The following is a 19,710-nucleotide window of genomic DNA, read 5'->3' on the forward strand; positions in this document are numbered from 1 at the left end:
TCTTGTTCAGCATGTATATCTCCAGTTCATTATCATATGGTGCTTTTCCTTACCTACCAGTTTTCTTCCTCCCCCTACTCTCGATGTGTTCCAGTTTGTCTATATCACTTCAAAAACCTGATACCCCAAACTGAGCATAATCTTTCAAAGGATATTTCACCAGAAGAACTTGGTATCATTCATTTCTTTACTCTGTACCCTATACTTAACTTAATGTGGTGTTAAGATTTAGTTATTTTAATACACTGCTTGATGCATTGTATGCATTTATTAATGCTTTTTCATTCATTTAAGCAGAGTTATCCCACTCTAGACTCATATTAAACTTACAGTAAGCTAAAACCCCTAATCATTTATATATGAATGTCTGCCCTGGCAGTACAGTTGAATTTTTTTTTAAAGCTAAGTTTTAAACTTCCACAAAGCCTTACTCCTATGTTCTGTCTTCATGTATAAATTATCCTCAGTTTATGAGGACTATGCCCCCAGGCAGTGCAGATTGTTGGAAGATTCTACTCTGCTAAAAAAGGTTTCACGTCCATTCCTGATGGTTGACTACTGTCCAGAAATCTAGTTAAGGATAGGGAGGTTCATCTTTAACTGGAAATCTAGGCATTAAATGGTCAATTCTAGGACTATTGCAACACACAAAACAAAAGAAAAATAGAAAATGATCTTGATTATCTTCTCTGTTAATACCATTTTTCTCCTTCAGTAACATTGAAGGCAGAAAAGGAGTCAGAAGGGACTAAGGATCATATAGATTTGAGACCATTTATGAACATTAATGTTTTATAGACTTTAAATGTGAGCATCTTACCCAATTACTAGTAATTGAATTTATACACTTAGCATTGCATGCTCCTTATTTCACTATATTACAAAGTAAATATCAAAATAATAAAAATAGTTTGCAACAGTAGTTGGACTAGATCAGAAATAAACAAAATAGTCCTGTGTTGAAGGTGACAGCCTTTTCCAAGGATGGAAGGTTTACTTCTCAGTGTGCTAGAAAGAGGTAAAGATAACAAATTAAAGGGGCGGCTAGGTGGCGTAGTGGATAAGGCACCGGCCCTGGAGTCAGGAGTACCTGGGTTCAAATCCAGTCTCAGACACTTAATAATTACCTAGCCATGTGGCCTTGGGCAAGCCACTTAACCCCATTTGCCTTGCCAAAAACCTTAAAAAAAAAGGATAACAAATTATTTTAAAAATCATGAACACTATTCCTGTCAAAGAGGACATCAGCAACTACCAAACCATGTGCCTATTTTCTCAAGTCTGAAGATACTTTATGAGAAATAACCTACACATTTATCATAAAAATATAAGAAAAGAACAGACATGGTTTCAGAAATTATCTTTTATTTCAATTTGTCTTTACTTTGTCACTTTAAATTTTTTGGTTTTTTGCAACGCAATGGGGTTAAGTGGCTTGCCCAAGGCCATACAGCTAGGTAGTTATTAAGTGTCTGAGGCTGGACTTGAACTCGGGTACTTCTGACTCCAGGGCCAGTGTTCTATCCACTGTGCCACCTAGCCCTGCCTCATAATAAACTTTTTTTTTGACAAGCAAGATATTACTCATTGAGCTTCTTGTTGACTACAAAAAATTTTATTTTGGAAAGTAAAACTCTATCATAAAGGTGTCTTCCTTACATTTGTTGTTTAAGGTCCTATAGATTCCCAGGGGGAAAAAAATAAAACAAGTGAGATCACTTTTTAAAAACCTCTCCTATTATGTTAATTTCAAATGAAGAATAAAATAGGGACATGTTTGTCAAAAGTTCTCACTACTGTCATGGAAAAGACAAATCAAAAGTAAAGTTGTTTATAGTTAATGATATCCTTCAGATGTTTACTTTTTGACATTATTCTGATTGCATCAAGGCCCAGAAAATGCAAATGTAAATTTTTTTTTAAAAAAAGTCAAAAGAATTCTGCCCAATTTTACACCCAGGGAAGAAGAAAAGAATGGACTAAGAATTTGATTTGCAAATCAAGGCAATAAGCAGGTATTAAGGATCTACTATGTACCAATTACTGTGCTAAGCTTTGGAGACAGAAAGACCAAAAAAAATTAAGCCTTGCTGTCAAGGAACTCACAGTCTGATGGGGGAGACAATATGTAAAGCAATTTTGTACAAATAAGAAATGTATAGGAAAAATTAGAGACAATCATAGAGGGAATGCACTATTATTAGAGGAAATCAATAAAGTAAAATTTTGGCTGGAATTTGAAGAGAACTAGGAAGAGCAGGAGAGAGAGAATTCCAGGAAGGGGACAGTTGGGAAAAAATGCTCCTTAGTAAGGAGAATGTCTTGTTTGAAAAATAGCAAGGAAACCAGTATCACCAGATTTAAAGTGTGTAGACTGTGGAGGAAACAGTAAAGAGTAAGAAGATCCAAAAGAAAGGAAAGAGGGACAGGTTGTCAAGGAATTTAAACCCATAATTTTACATCTTTTTCTAGGTATGGTAAAAATCCTCTGGAACCTTTTGAGCATAGGAGGGTAATATGATCAGATCTGCACTTTAGGAAGATTAATTTGGCAACTGTTGAACTTTTAATGAAGTGGGGTGAAACATAAATTAAAGAGACCAGACTGTTCATTTGGTCCTATCATGAAATGATGAGATCCTAACTCCACTAACAGAGGAGAAAGAGAACAAATATGTTTGCTGTAACAAAAATAGAATTAACGGAATTTGGAAATGGATAGAATATTTGAGAGTGAGGGAAATTGAGGAGTCAAGAATGAAAAACCCATGTTACAAACCTGGGTGCCTGGGGAAATGAATGTATGTGATAATCTCAAAGGAATGGGGAAGTTCAGAAGAGGAGAAGGTTTGAGGAAAAGATAGTGAGTTCTTTTTTTGGACATGAGAGTTTAAGCTACCTACACAACATCCAAGCTGAGATGTCTACTAGGTAGATTGGGATTTGGCTTTAGAAGACTGGGACTAGATAAATAGATTGGCGAATCATTAGCATAATGATGATGATTGAACCCTTTGGAGCAAATAATATCACTAAGCAAAATAGTATAAGAGGAAAAGAGAAAAATGCCATGTCAGATCCTTGGGGGGAACATCCACTTTAGTTAGGCCTGGCCTATGAAAATCCAACAAATGAGCCTGAAGAGCAATAGGAAATGAACCAGGAGAGAGTAGTGACACAATTAAAACATAGAAAGTGTTAAGGTTAAGAAAGGAATGATTGAGAAAAGGACTATTAAATTTGGTAATTAATGCATCATTGGTAACCTTGGATTAAACACTTTTAGTTGAATGATGAAGTCTGAAACTATAATGCAGGGAGTTAAGAAAGTATCAGGAAATGAACTAAAGGCACAGGTTGTTAAAAGCCTTAATAACTTTAGCCATGGAAATTTAGTAGGAAAAATTCATGGAAGATTTTTTTAAGGATAGGGAAGACACAAATGTGTTAGTAAGTATCAGAAAAGCAGCCAATAGGGAGAGATTGAAGATATTAGAGTAAATTTGATAGAGTAATCTGCTAGAAGAGTATCATTGAATCACTTGTATCTGTGGGTTTGACTTGGATGAAGGAGAAGATGGTGGTAGGGGGCATCTGAATGATGAGAGAAAAAAGAAGTGGAGAAAATGTAGCTCTTAATGAATGGTCTTAGGTTTTTCACTGAACAGGGTTCTCAGATAGTAGGGTGGGGAGGAGAACTATGGAAAATATGACAAGGTATGAAAAATTTGGGAAAGTTATTTTGGCAAGTGGAATAGGATCAGGAAAGTGTAAAAGGATTGCCTTTCTACAATGAGGACCTGGTTGAAATTATGTAATATAAATTTTTCATAAATTTAGTCAGCCCAGCTTTTTTCACCACAGAATATGATTTTCTACAACTTTAGTAGGATGTAAGCAGGAACTGAGGCAGTGTAATCCAAGACTGAGATTTGGCAAGACAAGCATACAGTCATTCACTAGTAAGCATGGGAAAGAGAGATGAGAGTAAAGCTCTACAGGGGTGAAGATTTGGGAAAGAACAAGGACAATGAACAGAATTAAGGATTTCAAGCAGAGAGAGAAGTCTGACAACAGATTGTGATCAGAGGGGAGATTTTGTAGTTCCCTCTAGGGTGATATGTTAAGGTAAAGGGTGTGACCATTTCTGTGTATTGGTGCAATGGAGTGGAGGAATAGATCATGAGAAATAAAATAATTGAGAAACTGAGAGGTTAGTTTATTTGAGGAAATATCATTTTATATTTTGAAGTTCCTGTATGAGGGCAGGAATTAGGGAGGAAAGAAAGCTAGCCAGGCATTGAATTTTTTCAGAAAAGAAGTATCCTGGAGGTCAGTTAAACAATAGCCAACAGAATCTTGATTGAGGGAACTGAATCAACTTCAAAGGAAGAGGAGAGGTTACTAAGTTATTTGTATGTCAGAAGTGGTAGTTGGTAGCATCCATTTCCTCCAGCTCAGTTACTAAGTGAGAGAGTTTGGGTGAAGATGCAACCAGTGCTGGAGGGTGACCTGAAAAAGCTATGATTATCAGGAGGAAATTACATCTTAGTGAGTACAGGAAGATGGATGGAAAAGGCAAGGAAAAAGTTTAAGATGGAAACAAACTTGTTTTCAAGCTTGGAACAGATATTACAAAAAGCACTATTGATAGAATTAATAGCCTTTATATTGGAGGTGGGAGAAGTAAAGAAGCAGTCAGTGGAGGATGGAAAATGGTTTAAACTTTGACAACGAAGATTCAGAATCTTTGTAAGGGAAAGGCTTGACAGAGTGAGAGAATTCACTAACCATTGAGGAATGTGTTCAGGTAGGTTATCATCATTATTAGGGGTTCAACCCAGGGTTTTGGGACACCTGCTAAATTGAAAAGCAGAGAGGATATAGGGTGAAGTATTCATTCAGGGGTGGACTCAGTTGGGGAAGATGCAACTGCAGAAGCAATTGTGAGAGAATGTAAATGTTCAAACTCTGAAATGCAGTTAGATGAGCTGTCTTTTATATCTATCTATTCCTAAATCCCTGCAGAGCTATACTCCCCTCCCCTTTCTTTGGTGAACTAGTTCAGCTTGACTGAAAACTATCTGTTTCTCTCAAGTTAATTGCCCCTTTGTCCCTTTGAAGCATTTACCTTGCCGAGCTTCTATCTTAGAATTCACCTCTTTAAAATATTTTTCAGCTATTAATCTATCAGATAGATATAGATAGATCATCTTCTCCTTGATACTGTGTGCATGTAGATTTTATGAATGTGATATCCTATCACGCAGTGCAAGCTGTTATTACAAATGTTGAGGAGAAAAGGATTGAGGACAGAGACCCATCTCACAGATATATTCATTCATTAATCAGTCTTCTTTGCTATAGTTATTCTAACTATAATCATGCCTAATTATACTCTCAGATTTCATTAATCTGTCTTGTCCACAATGATAAAATTTCTTGACATTATCAAATGGCTTGCTGATATTGAGATATTAACATGTCTATGACTGTCTCTCTGCTGGCCTAATATTTCAGCCACAGACAGAAAATGAAGTTAATTCAGTATGACTTGTAATCCATGCTTTCTCTTAATGATAACCATTCTAAGTGTTCATGAAGCATCTGTTTTATAATCTTAACTTTTTTTATAATTAATTTTATTGTAAATTTAGCCTCTGTTGTATTTTTCATAACCCACGTTTTATACTTTCAGGATAAAATTTGTCATTCTTCTCTATTCTTGTACTTCTCTCATTCTTTACAATTAGGCAAAGATTATTAGCAATGTTTTTATTATTTTGTCTACAAAATATTTTAATACCCCCCAAATTATTTTAATACCCCAGGAAATTAGATCATAGATTGGTACTCTAGAGATTTAAACTTTGGCAGTTGGATTCTCTCCTATGTTATTTCCTGTCTTGGACTTCAAATGTCTCTGAACTTTTTTTCACCCTTTCTAATGGAAAATTGTTCTCCTTAATAGAGAAGATAAAACAAAATAGGAGATTAATAGCCTTAACTTTCTTCCTCCATCTTCCTCTCGTGATTTTTGTGAGAATCAAATAATATAATAATTGCTTAGCAAATAGCAAGGCAAAATACTAGCTATTATTAATTTCCCCCCTCTTATCTGTTAACATTACAATTTATCTCATATACTACAACCTGTTTTTTCTTTGTTCCCTTATATTAAACATATCTTTAAAAGCCTTTTCTATTTCACTTAGCATTTTTAGAAAATTAAGCTTATTTTTGATTTAGGCTAGTATAGTTTCATGTCACTCTTTTATATTTGTTTCTGAGTATATATGTCCTTTCTTGTCTATTTCCTTTATATGTGCATGTGTGTGTGTGTGTGTGTGTGTGTATTTGTCTATTTTCTCTATAAATATGAGGTCATCCATGAAATCCCTGTGTGCCTATATCAAACTCTTCAGCTTCCTATTATGTATTGGTATGTAGACCTTTGAATGTATCAGTAGTATTCTTCACCTTCTTTGTTTTATGACTTACTGAAGAATGCTGGACAAGAAAACATGGGTTTGAAGGCTACCTTTGACTTAATGTGACCATGAACAATATTTCTTGGCCTCAGTTTCCTCTATGGTTACATGGGCATAATAATAGTTGTTGTGAGTCTCCAACTAGGTAATGTATCTACAGTGCTATTATTATTCCTTTTTTTATCCTTTTAAATTAGTAAATACTGCTTCTGCTGTTAACTCGGTTTTTTTTGTTATATAAGTTGTTCTTTATAGAATCCTTATTTACAATTTATCTGAGTATTTTTTCTCCCAACCCTATATACCTTTCCCATAATTAGTTAAATAATACTAAATAATCTTGGACCTAGAGTGATTTATACACTTAGTACCTCCATTTCAAAGCAAATAACTTTATATTCCCTTGATATTGGATTTAGGTATGTTTCAGCCAGGATAAATGTCAGGTTCCACTTGTCAACTTTATTACTACCCCCCCCCTTCTCATAGTAAGATTCAAGCCACTTTGGGGTAGCTAGGTGGCGTAGTGGATAAAGCACTGGCCTTGGAGTCAGGAGTACCTGTTCAAATCCATCTCAGACACTTAATAATTACCTAGCTGTGTGGCCTTGGGCAAGCCATTTAACCCCCATTTGCCTTGCAAAACCCTAAAAAAAAAAATCCTAAAAAAAAAAAGATTCAAGCCACTGAATAAATGGCGTCTTTTCTGACCCTTAATATTTAAATTAACTACCCTGCCCTCTATAGATTTTTCAAAGACCCACTTACCAGTGCTGCAACCCTTGATTACAACAGCAAGGAACTAGGCCCTTCCTTGTAATGGGAAACAAATTTATTATCTGAAGATTTCCATAACTGAGTCTTCAGCTAATTTTAAACCAAGTTTGGGCCCCACTCAACTCCATAAGTTTAAATTACTGTACGATGAAGTTATATTGTAAAGATATTTCTATCTAATTTCTATATTTAATCTTGGGGAGAAAATTATGTATTATGGAGGCCATAATTTTGTTTCTGTCACTGTCTGTTCCAGTTCAAGAGTTGGACTTCTTGTGACTGTAATGTTAGTTTGTAAATGAGTTATGGGTATAGGAAAAAGACTTATTCATGAGTAGGAGTTATTTTTACTTTCACCTCCCTTTCTGGAATTCCTTTTTTTGGTATTTTACTTATTAGACTATTTTTTAGAGAGAGAGAGTTTTGATTTAAGATCTAAAGATTTTGGAAGTAGAATTTGCTGCTTCTGAATAACAGTATTATTAAGAGTTCATATTTTAATGATAAAATACCCTTTTAACACCTTATGATCACATAATTTTGGAGAGGTCATAAAACTGGCTTGTACTAATTAAATATTCAGTTGCACAAATTGTGATTTTATTTTTATCTTCTTTGGTTTTTATTAGGAAGAAATAGAACCATTTCCAGAGGAACGAGAGAACTTTCTTCAACAACTTTACAAATTTATGGAAGACAGAGGTGAAGTGTGTTTTCTTTTAATTAATCTCCAATTAACCTATGTCAGATAATCAAATTTATATCCAATATAATAATTAAAAGTTGATTTTGATCAATTTTAAAGATACATTCAAACTTCATATTTATAAACTGTTACATCGTTTTGTAAATTAAACTGTCTTCTAGATTTCTATTTGCAGATCTCTTATCTAAAAGTATACTTACTTTGTTCTTTTTTTTCCTGTTCTAGAATAGAGCTACTTTTTATTCTTTAAAATAAAAATACTTTAAATTTTCTATAGTATATATCTTTAGATGTATGGATCCTTATTCTAATCCAGTATAGAACTTTTGTCTCCAAGATAAGGTAAAAATATGTAAAGTAAAAACATATAATAGAGAATTCTAGAACAATCATGGCATAATCACCTCAGAAATTAATTTTTAGCAGTAGTGTCAGAGATTACTCTCCCAAATCAAAGTGCTTTCACACTTATTTCAGTTTTTTTTTTCTTTTCTCTTGCCCTGTTTTCTTATTACTGTAAGGAAAAAAAGTTGTGAAGAAAGTTATATTATTATACATAAGACACTGTACATATTGTGGCTGCAAAAGCAGAAAATGAAATAGATTCTTCTTTAAGAGAGTGACTGTTGGAAGAGACAACTTTTTTTCCTTACAGTAATATAAGGATATGCAAAATTTTTAGAAAGTTAAATATAAGCTAATTTGGTAAAGAAAATTCTAGCTTTTGAGGGATGAGGAAAGAACCTTTGGTGGAGATGCTGCTTAAAATTGAGCTTTCAATGAGGTTAGAGATTAAGCTGTGTGGCACTGAAGAACAACAGCCTATGAGAAGTTTTTGAAAATGGGAGTGGGAATTCTGTGTGTTTAAGGAATGTCATAAAGCCTGGAATAACCTGATTATGGTGCATTAAGGAAAGTAATTCATAATAAGAATAGGAAGATATGTTGGAAGTATGTTTGAAGGGGCTTTAAATACCAAACATAAGAATTTGTATTTAGTCTTAGAAGAAATGGAGAGGAAAGTGAAATCAAGATGGTGGAGAAAAGGCAAGGACTTTTTTTTTTTTTTTTTTTTTTTTAAGGTTTTTGCAAGGCAAATGGGGTTAAGTGGCTTTCCCAAGGCCACACAGCTAAGTAATTATTAAGTGTCTGAGACCTGATTTGAAGCCAGGTACTCCTGACTCCAGGGCCGGTGCTTTATCCACTGCGCCACCTAGCTGCCCTTAAAGGCAAGGACTTTAATGAATTCTCCCTCTAAACCACTCCAAATACTTTTAAATAATGATTGTTACCAAATTCTAGAGTGGCAGAACCCACCAAAAAACTGAGTAAAACAATTATCTCCAGGGGCAACTAGGTGGCGCAGTGGATAGAGCCCCAGCCCTGGAGTCAGGAGTACCTGAGTTCAAATCTGGCCTCAGACACTTAATAATTACCTAGCTTGTGTGGCCTTGGGCAAGCCACATAATCTCATTTGCCTTGCAAAAACCTAAAAAAAAAAAACCCCAATAACAATTATCTCCAGGTGAGATTTTTTTTTAAATTATTGAACTACTTGTAAGTCATGACCAAAAAACGATCCTAGATGTAATTTTTCAAGAAATTCTCTAGGAAAAATGCCCTGATATCCTAGAAGCAGAGGGTATAGAAATGGAAAGAATCCATTGATCACCTCCTGAAAGATATCCAAAAATGAAAACTTCTAGGAATATTATTCCTGAACTCCCAAGTCAAGGAGATAATATTACAAGCAGCCAGAAGGAAATAATTTAAATATTATGGAGCTACAGTCAGGATTATACAAAAAATTTAGCAGTTTCTATATTAAGGACTCATATGCCTTGGAAAATGATAATTCTGGAAGGCAAAAGAGCTTGGTGTCCCACAAGACTTAACTACCCAGTAAAACTGGACATCTTCTTTCAGGGGAGAGACTTTCAATAAAACAGGGGATTTTCAAACTTAGTGATGAAACAACCAGAGCTGAACAAAAGGTTTGGTATTCAAATACAGAACTCAGAGGGTAGATGGGAAAGGCAAATCATGAGGGACTTAATGATGTTGAACTGCTTGTATTCCTGCACAAGATAATGATACTGATAACTCGTGTGAACCATCTCATTTATTAGGACAAAAGGAGAATATATAGACAAGGCACAGGAGGGAGTTGAATTTGAAGGTATAAGCTATTAAAAAGATGGAGTTGGGGGCTGCTAGGTGGCACAGTGCATAGAGCACCAGCCCTGGAATCAGGAGTACCTGAGTTCAAATCTGCCTCAGACACTTAATAATTACCTAGTTGTGTGACCTTGGGCAAGTCACTTAACCCCATTGTCTTAAATAAATAAAAAAGAATTTTTCTTTTAAAGATGAGTTAATGGGGAACAAAGGGAAAGTAGAGGTAGAATGGGATATTTCACATAAAAGAGGCAAGAAAAAGCTTTTGCTTTTTTGGAAGAAGAAGGTTAAGGAGAGTTTAGTGAGCCTTACTCTTCATCAAAAAGGACTCAGAGGGGTCAGTTATATGATGCAGTGGATCAAGCACTGGCCCTGGAGTCATGAGAACCTAAGTTCAAATCTAATCTCAAACATTTAATAATTACCTAGTTGTATGAATTTGATCAAGTCATTTAACCCCATTGCCTTGCAAAAACTTCAAAAAAAAAAGAAAAGAAAAAGAAGTGACTCAGAGAGGGAATAACATATACACTTTTATCTTACCCTTAGAGGAAAATAGGAGAGGAAAGGGGTGGGGGGGGAGGGGGGTCGTAGATGATTGGAGAGAGAGAGAAGATCCTGGGAGAAGGTAATCAGGTACACACTTTTGAGGAGGGACAGGATGAAAGGAGAGAGAGAGAGAGAGAGAATGGGATAAATGGGGGTGGGGTGAATAGAATTGAGAGAAATATAGCTAGTAATAGCAACAGTGGGAAAAAAAGTTGAAGCAATTTCTCTGATGGGAATGATAAAGAATGCTATCCATCCCAAAGACTGAGCTGATGGTGTATGGATACAGACTGAAGCCCATTATTTTTTTCCCCACTTTATATTTTTCTTGACATTTTCTTTCTTTGTGAAGGGGAAATTAGGTTTACTTTTACAATAATAATGTTTTTCATGGCTCTGTGTTTTTAACCTACACCAAGTAACTTACTTTCTTAAGGGGAGGGGGAGGGGGAGAGGAGGGGAGAGAATTTGGAGTTCAAAGTTTTGGAAATAAATATTGAAACTTGCTTTTGCATATAGTTGAGGGAAAATTTTGAAAATAAGATTCCATTGTCAAAAAAAGAAAGAAATTGGGGGAAAAAAAGAAGTAGGGAATTCTTGGTGTTATTAGATTATGGAACTGGCATGGTCAAGACTGCTATAGGAATATCACTGACAGATGTATAGGGAATAAATTAGAGAGAGAAATGAAGGTAGAGGGGCCAAGTAAGAATCTATTACTATAAAGCAGGTGATGAGGGTCTGAACTAGGGTGGTGACTACATAAGTGCAAAGAAGTAAACAGTTAAGAGAGATATTGTAGAGATTGAATTAACAAGACTTGGCAATTGATTAGATATTTTCTTTTAAATTATTTTCTACTGAAATAACAGGTACAAGAGAGGAAAAATGTTCAAAACAGAAAATGGATTCTATTTTGGACATGTTGAATTCAGGATACCTATTTTACCACTAGTTCAAAGTATCTAATATAATCAATTCAAGTCAACAACAAGTTGACAAAAATTAAGCATTGACCATGTGCCAAGCACAGTGCTAATAACCCCCTCAGATTGACAATCTAGGAGTCATTCTGGTTTCCTCACTATCTTTGATCTTTTATCTCTCATTGCCCAAACCTGCTGATTTTCACCTTTGCAGTATTTCTCAAATATACCCCCCTTGTCTCTTCTAAAACTGCTGTAACTCTAGTTATAGCATTCATCACATTGTGTCTCATTTATTGCAACAGCTTGCTAGTGTGTCTACCTGCCTCAAGTCTCTCCCCATTCTAATCCTTTCTCTATTTAGCAAATAAAATGACTTTTCTAAAGCATAGATCCAGCCAGGTGAACCCATCCCTACCCCTACCTGCCAAACACCTGATAAAAATCCAGTGGCTTCTACATGGCATTCAAAAACACCTTTATAACCTCACCCCTCAGACTTTCCCAGTCTTCTTATAATCATTCCCTGATACAACTCTTTGATCCAATGACACCAGCATCTCTCTGATCTGGGCATCTTTTCTGGGCATGTCCCATGTCTAGAATGCTTTCCATCTTATCTTCAATGACTGACCTCCCTTGTTTTCTTTAAGCTCAACTAAAATCTCACCTTCGACAGGAAGCTTTCCCTAACCCATCAAATGCGTTCACTCAGTTAATTATTTGCTATTTATCCTGTCTATTGCTTACTTTATATATATTTATGTCCATATTGACTCCTCCACTAGATTGTAAGTTCTATGAGGGCAGGGACCATCTTTTGCCTCTTTTTTATGATTCCAGTGTTTAAAGCAGGGCATGGCATGTAGTATGCACTTAATACATTTTTATTGCTTGTGGATTAAAGTTGGGAACTATGGATGTGGAATGCTATATAATATCAGACTTTTCTTTTTTTTGGATATGGCTGGTTTTATTGTGCTTCCCCCCCCCCCCCCATTCTAATGAATGGCATTTGAGATTTTAGGGATACGTTTAGAAATGTAGGTTATTCTAAAGCAAAGTTCAGTTAAATACGTATTTTTTCAAGTAATGGGATTGACCTTCCAGGGAGAAAAAGTTCACTTCTTCATCAGAGACTGGAAATATAAGTGATTTAAAACAAAGTTCAATAACAAATATATTTTAAAAGTAATAGGATTTGTCTTTCAGAGAGAGTTGGTTCATTTCTTCATTAGACTGTAATAAAGGGGTTTTGAAAATTAGAAATAGTTCACAGCAAATGGCCTCTTGTGTTTTAGTTGTTTTCAGTTCTGAGTCTTTATGACCCCGTTTGGGGTTTCTTAAAGATATTGGAGTAGTTTGCCATTTTCTTCTCCATTTTTTTTTATATCAAATGATATCCTTTGCTCATTGGGTAGGGGAAGTTATGAGAGTTTTAGATTGCCTGTTTTAAGTGTGATAGTTAATCAGAGTGGAAGAAGTAAAAAACTACAGTGAGGGATCTGCTGAGATTTCATGGCCTAAATTTATTGTGGATCTGATAAAATTGAGGGATGGAAGGACTGGAGTTCACAATAAGAAAGAAAATTGAATTCCGGAAGAATAATGCATAGGGAAATAATGGAATGATTAATTAGATAAATAATTCAAGCAAGAGAGTGAATTTATTAAGCTTTTATCATTTGTGCTAAACTCGGAGTGGGAGAGGGAGGGGGAGATACAAATACAAGGAAGTCCTGACCCTTATTTATGGAGCTTACTTTCTAATCTTAGAAGATCGCAGATAGAAGAAAACTGTTCTGTGTCTTCATCATGTCTTTCATTACCTCCATCAGTTCTTTTCCAGCCAATCTCCCTGGCAATGACTTTCTCTGACCTATAACTCCCTAAGTGAACCAATTTAGCATTACATTGTCTTTATCTCTCAAGTTCCTTGAAGTTATCCCTAGAAAGTGGTTTGGATAGATGGGAAGTTTTGGTCAAACAAAGGGATTTTATAATTCTTAGTCAGAGAAGTGAAACACTTTTGAGAGATAATCAAGGATATGTTACTCTTTAATGTGTAGTTAATTTTCCAAGACCTATTGTATTGTTATCCACCAACTGTCCTATCACTACTCTTCATTTCTGTCATTTTCTGTTCTTCCTCTAGACACTAGGTTTCTGAACAAATAAATATATATTAGTAAAGATCCCTGAAAACCCTTTTGAACAATATATAACAAAGTGAAATATGAATTAAAACAGTTATACTTTCTCCATTCTTAATTATTAGAGAATTTTTCCTTGTACCTGACTTTGGACAGTACACACTCCTTTAGGATATTTTATTTCAGTAATATACCTTAAAAATGAAAATTTATTCTCTGAAGTTTCATATTTGAGTATGATCCATGATGTCATAGAATCATTTGAAATAGAAGAAACCTTAGAAATCATCTAGTCTAACCTCCTCATTTTACTTATAGATAAAACTAAGGCCCTAACAGGTTAAGTAACTTGCCTAAGGTTACCTAGTAATAGAAATAAGCTTTGCTCTTAAGCCTTTTGCCTATTGTCTTCTCAGAAATATCCTTTTTTCCTTTTTTCTTTTTAAATTTTCTTTTGTCTTTCCAATTACATGCAAAGGTAATTTTCGATATTCATCCTTTTGCAAATTTTAGAAAGTTCCACAGTTTTCTCCTACCCTCTCTTCTTTCAGTCCTTTCCCATGGTAATGAACAATCTGATATAGGCTGCAGTCATGTTTAACATATTTCTATAAGAATAACATCTGTATCCAGAGAAATAACTGTGGAGTTTGAACAAAGACCAAGGTCTATTAGCTTTAATTTAGGAAATAAACCCTGATATCTTATTGTCTGATATTGCTATCTCTTAGACTTTGTTTCTTCCTTAAGGATATGATTTCTCTCTCATCACATTCAATTTGGATCAGTGTATACCATGGAAACAGTGTAAAGATTGACAAATTGCCTTCTGGGGGGGTGGGGGGGAGGAAAGTAAGATCAGGGAAAAAATTGTAAAACTCAAAATAAAATCTTTTAAGGAAAAAACATGTATCGGGGCAGCTATGGAATCTGAATGCAAAGCAAAGCAATACTATGTTCACTTTTTAAAATTTCTTTTACTTTTTTTTCTTCTTCATAGTTTTTCTCCCTTAGTTCTAATTCCTCTTTTACAATATGACTAATATGGAAATATGGGGGGTTATTTTTTAGGTTTTTGCAAGGCAAATGTGTTTAAGTGGCTTGCCCAAGGCCACACAACTAGGTAATTAAGTGTCTGAGGCCAGATTTGAACTCAGGGACTCCTGACTCCAGGGCTGGTACTCTATTCACTGTGTTGATTGCATTTTCCATAAAAGAATTTTCAGGATTATACTTGATCACTGAACTACTGAAAGGAGCTGATCATTTCTTAATGTTCTCCCATTACTACTCACTCCACTCAGCATCAATTCATCCAAGTCTTTCTAAACTTTTCTGAAATCTGGCCGCTCAGAATTTCTTACAGAACAATAATACTCCATTACATTCACATACAGTAATTTTTTTGGCCATTCCCAAGTTGATGGGCATCCCCTCAATTTCCAATTCTTTGCCACTACAAAAAAAAAGTTGCTCTTACTTTTGTACATGTGGATCTTTTCCCCCTCTTTTATGATCTCTTTGGGATATATAGACCCTAGTAGTAGAAGTGCTTGGTTAAAATAAAAATTTTTTTTTATACTTAAGGCATAGTTCCAAATTGCTATCCAGAATGATTGTATCAGTTCACAACTCTACTTACAGTATGTGTGTCCCAATTTTCCCACATCCTCTCCAGCATTGATCATGTTCCTTAATTGTTTATTTTAGCTCATCTGATATGTGTGAAAGTGGTACCTTAGAATTGTTTTAATTTGTATTTCTCTAATCAGTGATAATTTAGAGCATTTTTTCCATAGGACTTCTTCATCTGAAAACAGTTTGTTAATAGCCTTTGATCATTTATCAAATGGAGAACTACTAGTAGTCTTAAAAATTTGACTCAGTTCTCTATATATTTTAGAAGTCAGAAACTCTAGCTGAAAATTGTTTCCCAGCTTTCTGCTTTCCCTTCTAATCTTGGTTGCATTTATCCTGTTTGTGCAAAAAATATTTTAATTTAATGTAGATCAAATTATCCATTTTGCAATTTTTAGTATTCTCTATCTCTTGTTTGGTCATAAACTCCTCCCCATTCTATAGACCTGACAGATTATTTATTCCTTGTTCTCTTAATTGACTTCGGTTTCAGTCTTTATTTCTAAATCCTGTACTCATTTTGACCTTATCTTAGTATAAGATAGTTAGTCTATGCCTACTTTTTGTCACACTATTTTCCAGTTTTCCCAGAAGTTTTTGCCAGATAGTGAGTTCTTGTCTCAGAAGCTGAAATCTTTGGGTTTATCAAAGAGTAGATTACTATAGTAGAAACTACTGTTTCTTTTGTACCTTATCTGTTCCACTGATCCACTTTTCTATTTTTAGCCAGTACCAGACAGTTTAGATGTCTGCTACTTTATAATATAGTTTTAGATCGTGCAGAAATAACCTAGTCAGGAACAAAAATGTATCACAACTGTGTGCAGAGCATGGGTATCAGAGGTGATATTTATCATTCAGATTCAATTATCTTTGAAATTTAACTAGTTTTTGCTAATGTAAAGTGCTTGAAGAAGCAGTAGAAATAATTAGTGGTAAGTGTATTGGATCAAGATTTATGTTAATTTGATTTAATATAGTGACTATTCTACAGTGATTAGAAAATATGGTTTGTTCATTTTTTTCTATTAACAATTGTCACTTCACAAAATTTTAGTTCCTGTAGTTTAATAAAATCTCTAAAATAATTTTTGTTTTGCTATTAGGCACACCTATTAATAAAAGGCCGGTTCTTGGATACCGAAATTTGAATCTTTTTAAGTTATTTAGACTTGTACACAAACTTGGAGGATTTGATAATGTAAGTATTCAACTTAAAAGTGAATTATGTCAAAACCTTAAAGGATTGAGAAGTTATAACTAAGAAAAAAAGAATGATTACTTTTTTATATGCAAAGTATCACTATTACATACCAAATTTGTAATTTTATTAAGAGAATTAAAACTGACACCATTATTCAGTCCTTTAAATTTACATCATAAGTTTTTCATTAAGCTGACTTAGGCCCCAAAATTACTTTGTTTGATATGGAAATCAGCACAATTGTCTTTTAAACATTTTGTTTAAATGTGTGCCTACTGAGTCAGTAGAGTGACTCATTTTTTCTTTTTGCATAATTTTTAATGCTTAATTTATTTTTCAAATTTATTTAATTTTTATTTTAAATTGAATACAAATCTACATGAATGGTAGTTTCTAGTACAGAATGTAGTTAAATCTTTCCTTTTTCTGTCGGAAATGAGTTGTGTCAAGCTAATTTTTAAAAAAAAATTTCAAATTCTTTATTTGATCTCCTTCATAAAAAAGTGCTTTCTCCTAAAATTTGTTCTTTTTTCCAATTATTAATGTAAATTTTAATTTTGTTTTTCATTGCAGATTGAAAGTGGAGCCATATGGAAGCAAGTCTATCAGGATCTTGGAATTCCTGTTTTAAATTCAGCTGCAGGATATAATGTTAAATGTGCTTATAAAAAGTAAGTGCTAAAACCAGTTAAAGCCAAATGAGAACTATGTCTGGACCCCGCGATTCTAATTAATCAATTAGAGACATAAAGGGAAGTTTGTTGTGGGCTTTTAATTTCCTAGACAACCAATTTTACCCCTTTAGCCCCCAAAATTCTCTTTATGTCCCCTGTGATATGTAAGCTTCCAACCTCCTGTTTCTGCCAGATGTAGGCCTATCAAGACAGCTGTAGCCATGCCAATATTCAGGCAACACTCACAGCTATAGCTGTGCAAATAGCATTGGAAAAACACCCCACACCACCCTCACCCTTCTACCTCCCACCTCAACATATTACCTCAAATCTATGGCAGTTGACCCTCAGAGAGTGGGTTCTTTTCCTCTAGACAGGGACCAATAAGTAAGAGTTTAGCCTAAGCTCATTCCTTTTTGTTTTTGGTGGAATAATGAATCACATCTTTCCCCCCATCATGTTCCATGTTATTCTAAACTTCCATATTATTATTTGAGAATACTGCTATTCTTCTAGACTTTCAAGTTTGCAACCTCAGTTTTAGACATTATCTTTGACTTTGTGCTCTCACCATATGTATCTAATCAGTTGTCAGAACTTTTCCTTTGTACCAATCATCACAATATCACTTCATCCTTAAACTATTGTGATAAACTTCTAATTGGGATCCATGCTTCAACTGTTTTCCTATTCTAGTACTACCTGTGTTCAACTTTCAAAATCTTCTTCCTAAAGCACAGATCTAACCATATCACCCTCCCTATTCACAGTTTGACTTCCTGTTACTTCCAACGTCAAATATAGCATCATCTATTTGACTTTTAACTCTCCTTATAGCTTGATCCTTTCCTACCTTTCCAGTCTCTCTATTACATTCCTTGTTACATTCCACATAACTCTCAGAAGATTTTCTCCTGAATTTTCATTTTCACTGGCTGTCCTTCATGCCAGCACTCTGTTCATTATTTCACCTAACTACTGAGAAGGTGTGTCTCTGTGCTTTAAGAACTAAATGAGAAATAGACATTTTTATAACCGATTTTTTTTTTAGGTTTTTGTAAGGCAAATGGGGTTAAGTGGCTTGCCTAAGGCCACACAACTAGGTAATTATTAAGAGTCTGAGACTGGATTTGAACCCAGTTACTCCTGACTCTAGGGCCGGTGCTTTATCCACTATGCCACCTAGCTGCCCCCTATAGCCAATTTTCTTAGGTTTAAGAATCGTAGAATTTGAGAGGTGAATGGTTCCTTTATCAACCATCTATCTGTCTCCACTGTATTCATGATAGGAATCTGTATAATAAAAGAATTTTTAATAACATTGGATCTTTTTACCAAAAACAATCTGTCTTACTGTTTACAGATATTTGTATGGCTTTGAAGAATATTGTAGGTCGGCCAACATTGAATTTCAGATGGCATTGCCAGAGAAGATGGTTAACAAGCCTTGTAAGGAATGTGAAAATGCAAAAGAAACAAAAAGCAAGGAAGAAACTGAATCAGAAATAAAAACAGAGGTTAAAGAGGAAGGAGATACTGTATTACAAGAAGAGAAACCTGCTGAAGATGAAATAGAAAGAAAAGAAAATATCAAACCTTGTCTGGTAAAATAGATTCTGTCTGTGCTGTACTTGTTAGTAGATCCTTTGAGTTTTATTCCTTATTTAAATTTAGAAAGTTTCCACAATACAAAATAGATCCTCCTTTACTAATGAATTGATACTTCCTCATCAACATGCTATTTCTCTTTAATTTTAGGTATTATAGTTATATTTTTATTCATGTAACAAAATATTATAGTGAATTATTTTTGCCTAGTTTAATTTAAAAAAACTTTTTGAACTTCATAATTTGTCTCACCTTATTTTTAAAGTAATAATTTCTTACTCTTTTAATGAAATATGAACTAATGTCAAACTTTTAAAATATCTTCAATAAAATGTTTAAATGTAGTTTAAATATCAATATTTTGTCTATAACCATACTATTGGATAAAAATTTTCCCTTTGAAAATGATAGTCAGAAAGTTGGAAATCTCTAATGCTGTACTTACCAGAATTGCCCTTCTTGGAATAAACTGTAGGCAATGAGCATGTGACATTTTGATGCAGATATGACTTGCTCTATAACACACTTCTTTCTTTGATTCTTATTTTCACAATAATTTTTTTGTATTTAAAAAGTTAAGTAGTGAATTAAATTATACTAAACAATTTTTCTATTCCCAGCAGTTAGCTTGATTCTAATTGAGTAAGAATAAAAGTCCCTACTATGTGCTTTGCACTAAGCATACAAACACAAAAGGGATCAATATTTCACAAGGAGTATACATTTTTCTGGGTATACTCTTTAGAGATCATGGGTATAAAAATACATATGGTAATTTTAAAAATTTTGGCTTAGTCTCTCTAATA

General features: G+C 34.3%; 1 protein-coding gene across 14 annotated transcripts in view; it reads left to right on the forward strand.

Annotated features, from left to right (window-relative positions):
- Positions 1 to 19,710, forward strand: part of ARID4B (AT-rich interaction domain 4B) — a 215,696-nt gene that overhangs the window by 142,576 nt on the left and 53,410 nt on the right. For all 14 annotated transcript variants that reach the window (XR_012475755.1, XR_012475756.1, XM_074222966.1 and 11 more), the window contains 4 exons: positions 7,902 to 7,970; positions 16,525 to 16,619; positions 17,196 to 17,293; positions 18,660 to 18,900. Coding sequence is in view for 12 of the 14 variants with exons in the window: in XM_074222966.1 (XP_074079067.1) it covers positions 7,902 to 7,970; positions 16,525 to 16,619; positions 17,196 to 17,293; positions 18,660 to 18,900 (503 nt within the window). In the remaining 2 variants the exon portion in view is untranslated. The remainder of the gene's footprint in view (positions 1 to 7,901; positions 7,971 to 16,524; positions 16,620 to 17,195; positions 17,294 to 18,659; positions 18,901 to 19,710) is intronic.

Source organism: Macrotis lagotis, chromosome 2 (assembly GCF_037893015.1).
Source record: "Macrotis lagotis isolate mMagLag1 chromosome 2, bilby.v1.9.chrom.fasta, whole genome shotgun sequence".
Taxonomy (NCBI): Eukaryota; Metazoa; Chordata; class Mammalia; order Peramelemorphia; family Peramelidae; genus Macrotis; species Macrotis lagotis.